Source organism: Bombus bifarius, unplaced genomic scaffold (assembly GCF_011952205.1).
Source record: "Bombus bifarius isolate JDL3187 unplaced genomic scaffold, Bbif_JDL3187 scf7180000008233, whole genome shotgun sequence".
NCBI lineage: Eukaryota > Metazoa > Arthropoda > Insecta > Hymenoptera > Apidae > Bombus > Bombus bifarius.
This window is the reverse complement of record NW_022884528.1, coordinates 9,166-13,412: the sequence shown is the minus strand read 5'-3', so window position 1 is coordinate 13,412 and position 4,247 is coordinate 9,166. Positions and strand designations below refer to the sequence as shown.

At 45.6% G+C, this 4,247-nt stretch overlaps 1 protein-coding gene across 1 annotated transcript; it reads left to right on the top strand.

The window, feature by feature from the left end:
- Positions 1–468: 468 nt before the first annotated feature.
- LOC117211416 lies at positions 469–1,038 on the top strand. Its single transcript, XM_033455254.1, has one exon. The coding sequence runs from the start codon at positions 469–471 to the stop codon at positions 1,036–1,038; it is 570 nt and encodes a 189-aa protein (XP_033311145.1).
- The last annotated feature ends 3,209 nt before the right edge of the window (positions 1,039–4,247 follow it).

Below are 4,247 nucleotides of genomic sequence, written 5' to 3'. Positions count from 1 at the left end.
ACCAGGTATGTTACCGGATATCATTTTATCCACAGCGGTCATAAATATCAATGATCAAACTGGGAAACCGCAAAAATGCAGAGTCCTACTGGACTCCTGCTCCCAGGCACATTTCCTGACAACCGATGCATGTAAGCGACTAGCGTTACCCACTAAACGAGTCAATGTACCTCCCTGTGGTGCGAACCATAGGACTTCGCACATCAGTCGAATGACTCGAACCAAGGTTCATTCACGAATTAGCGACTACACAGCAGACTTAACCTTTCTGCTTGTCGACAACGTCTCGCAAGCAGTGCCATCAGAAAATATTGATAGAAACGATTTAGAGATACCAGGCGAAATTCCATTAGCCGATCCACAGTTCCACCGAGGTAGTGGTAGACGGCTGAGGTAGACGGTCTTATTGGAGCACAACTCTTTTGGGACCTCCTTCACGAAGGAAGACTCGATTTATCAGACAAAAACATGCAGTTGCGAAATACAGCATTAGGTTGGATCGTCACGGGCGATACAGGCACAAGGAAGCAACCATCCAAAGCAACTTTCAATGCGACACTGAAGGCTCTTCACGAAGAAGTGAACAAATTCTGGAACGTGGAAGAGGTCTCCTCAAATAAAATTTTATCTCCAGAGGAACAAGCCTGTGAAATGCATTATACGACTCACACCACTCGAGAGTCAACTAGACGATACAATGTCCGCTTGCCATTTAAAACCAAGAGCTCTCAGCTAGGTGACACATACGGGTTAGCTCTAAAGAGGTTTCTTTCATTAGCGCGTTCGCTCCGTAAGAAACCTACATACGGAGCACAATACCAAGAATTTTTGAGCGAATATAAACAGTTGGGTCACATGTTTGAGATTCCGAATTATCCGGGAGATGGCTGTTATGTATCTCATCACGCAGTCATCAAGGCGGACAGTGTCCCGAAGGTGCGCGTCGTCTTCGATGCTTCTGCCCGATCATCATCAGGAAAATCATTAAATGATTTGTTAATAATAGGCCCTACCCTATTAGTAGTAATTACTTATTAAACAATAACGTAAGGTGGCATTTCATCCCACCTCGCATACCAGACTTTGGAGGATTATGGGAAGCCGCAGTAAAGGCAATTAAACATCACTTGGGGCGCATTATGAAGGAAACGCTCTTCACGTATGTAGCATCGGGGAAAAGGGCATAAGAAACATCGAGTTAACCATGGACAATGTCGCGAGAGCCGAGGCGCTGTCAGTCTATTAATGTGTCCTCGGTCTTTTCAAGTGCATAGTTTCGTAGAGAAGACCTACGTGATCTTGGCCACGAGCGTCTGCGGTGGGCCTAGCAAAAGACAAAAGAGATGCTACAACGGCCAGAAAGTTAGTTGAGAGGCGCAGTGTGAGTCGAGGGGTCACAGAGTGTGAATCGACGTACGACGATATTGTAGTCGGTCCTCTTGTTATTGCTTATTAAACTAAACTTAACTCTAAATATAACATCATTACTTGTCCTTACTCTAAGAATCCATACGTTACTACATATTTTGGGGGGCTCAGCCGAGATTTAGAGTGTCAAGTGACAAGTGAAGGGTTTAAGTGACTGTATTCGTGAAACTGATATTTCAGAACAATGGCTGACTACAATACAGGAGAAGCAGGATTGACCGACGAGCAGGTAGCCCAGATGCAAATACCTGAGCTAAAAGACGAACTGAGAAGACGACGGCTGAGACTAGCGGGCAGAAAACGCGAGCTGGTAGAACGATTGCTTGCTGCGTTACGCGTAGAACGGGAACGCGATGCACGAGAAGACAATCCAGAGGATGACAACGACGACGATTTAGAAGAAGACGACGACGACGATGAGATTGGTGTGGTTGGGGACCGTTTGGACGTTAACGGCCCAGGAAATTGCAATCTCAATAGTCAAGACGACGGAGTTCGGGTAACTCCAGTGATAAGACGATCGAGGCAAAACGAGCCTCGGTGCACGGTGTTAACGTTCAGAGACGTAGAGGACTCGCTAGAAAATTTCAGCGGGGACGATCTGCCGAGTGTAAGTCGGTGGATCAAGGACTTCGAAGAAATGGCGAAAGTGTGTGGTTGGTCAGACATCCACATGGTAGCTTTCGCTAAGAAACTGCTCACAGGCTCCGCTCAACCCTTCGTACGGCGAGAATGGTGCACGAACTTCTGGGTAAAGCTAAGGAAGGCGTTAAAAGACGAGTTTGAAGATGCAGTAAGTGACCAACAGATACACCAGCAGTTAGCGAATAGAACGAAGAGACCAGATGAGAGTCTGCAACAGTACATGAATAGTATGCGTGCGATTGCGGGACAAGGAAGAGTCGATATACAGTCGCAACTCGGCTATATTATTCAAGGCATTCCCGACGAGATCGCAAATAAGGCTGTGTTGTATGGAGTTAAGAACATGCAACAGCTGGAAGAAAGCTTGAAGCAGTATGAAGCGATGAGGAGGGATATGAAGGCGAAGACAAAATTCGGGATAACGATAAAAATCGTTTTGAAAAGCGACAAACCCGTAGCACGAAGACCGCAAAGACTGGCGCCGTCTGAGAAAAAGGAAGTGGACGATTTGATGGAAGTGTGAACAAACGAGGGCGTCATCAAACCATCAGACTCGGAGTATGCAAGTCCGATAGTTGTAGTCCGAAAAAAGATGGCTCCATCAGGCTCTGTGTCGATTTTCGCGAGTTTAATGAACTTATTGAGTGTCCACATTTCCCATTGCCTTTAATTGAAGACATTTTAGATGCGTTGCAGGGCGCCCAGCTTTTTACGACGATAGATTTAAAAAATGGGGTTTTCCAGGTGAGTCTAGACAAAGATAGCCAGAAGTATACCTCTTTTGTTACACCAACGGGGCAATACGAATTTCTGAAGTTGCCGTTCAGTTTGAAAATTTCCCCCGTTGTCTTTCAAAAGATGATTTACAAGGAACTGATGGATATGGGTATTGTCATCGTGTACATGGACGATATTATTATCCTTGCAAAGAATTTAGAGGAGGCGTGGGAACACTTGCAAATGGTCATAGAATTAACTAGGCAGTATGGGTTAGTCATAAATTGGAAGAAATGCCGCTTTATGCAGAGGGAAATCGAGTATTTGGGACACATAGTCTCGGAAAACACCATAAAGCCGTCCGCTCATAAAACCAAGGCCGTTGCAAACTTTCCCAAGCCAACATCCGTTAGAAAAGTTCAGAGTTTCTTGGGACTTACGGGATATTTCCGAAAATTCATTAGAGGCTACGCGAAGATTGCCAAACCCTTAACTGACCTGTTGAAAAAGGAGATAGAGTTCCGGTTCGGGGATCGGGAATCAGAAGCTTTCAAAACCTTGAAAGCAGCGCTTACCAGCGGGCCTGTGTTAAAACTATATAGAATAGGCACAGAGACCGAGTTACATACGGACGCGTCCGCAGAGTGTTACGGAGCAATATTAATGCAACTAGATATAAACGACGGAAAATTCCATCCGGTCTACTTTGCCAGTGGAAAAACAACTCCCGCGGAAGCGAAGTACACCAGCTACGAACTAGAGGTGCTAGCAATAGTAAAAGCGTTGAAAAGGTTCAGGGTATATCTGTTAGGTGTGCCGTTTACTATTGTTACTGATTGTCAAGCATTCGCCATGACGATGAAAAAGAAAGATTTGTGTGTGCGTGTAGCTAGATGGGCCTTGTTACTAGGCGAGTTTAAGTATCAGGTGTGTCATCGGCCGGGTAAAAGTATACAGCATGCAGATGCTCTGAGTAGAAACCCCCTGACGAGCACTATGTATGTAACGGAGAGTGAAGACGGGCTGATTGCACGGTTGAGAAGTGCACAGAACAAGGACATTGAAGTCCGTAGGATTTTAGACGCCGCAACGTGCAGTCAGGTCGATGGATAGGTAATAAGGAACAATATTTTGTATAAGGAGTGTCAGGACGATGTGTTAATAGTAGTACCGAAGGCTATGCAGATTCAGGTAGTCAGGCAGGCGCAGGAGCGTGAGCATTTCGGGATCACCAAAACAGAAGCTATAGTCAAGAAGGACCTTTGGGGGCTACGCGAAAAGGTCGAACACGTGGTATCCAACTGTCTTGACTGTATCCTAGCCGAACGAAAATTGGGCAAGCAAGAGGGATATCTAAATCCATTATACAAAGACTTCACGCCGTTATACACTTACCATATTGACCATGACATGGTCATGGGCCCCATGACAGCTACAAAGAAGAGATACGCGCACAT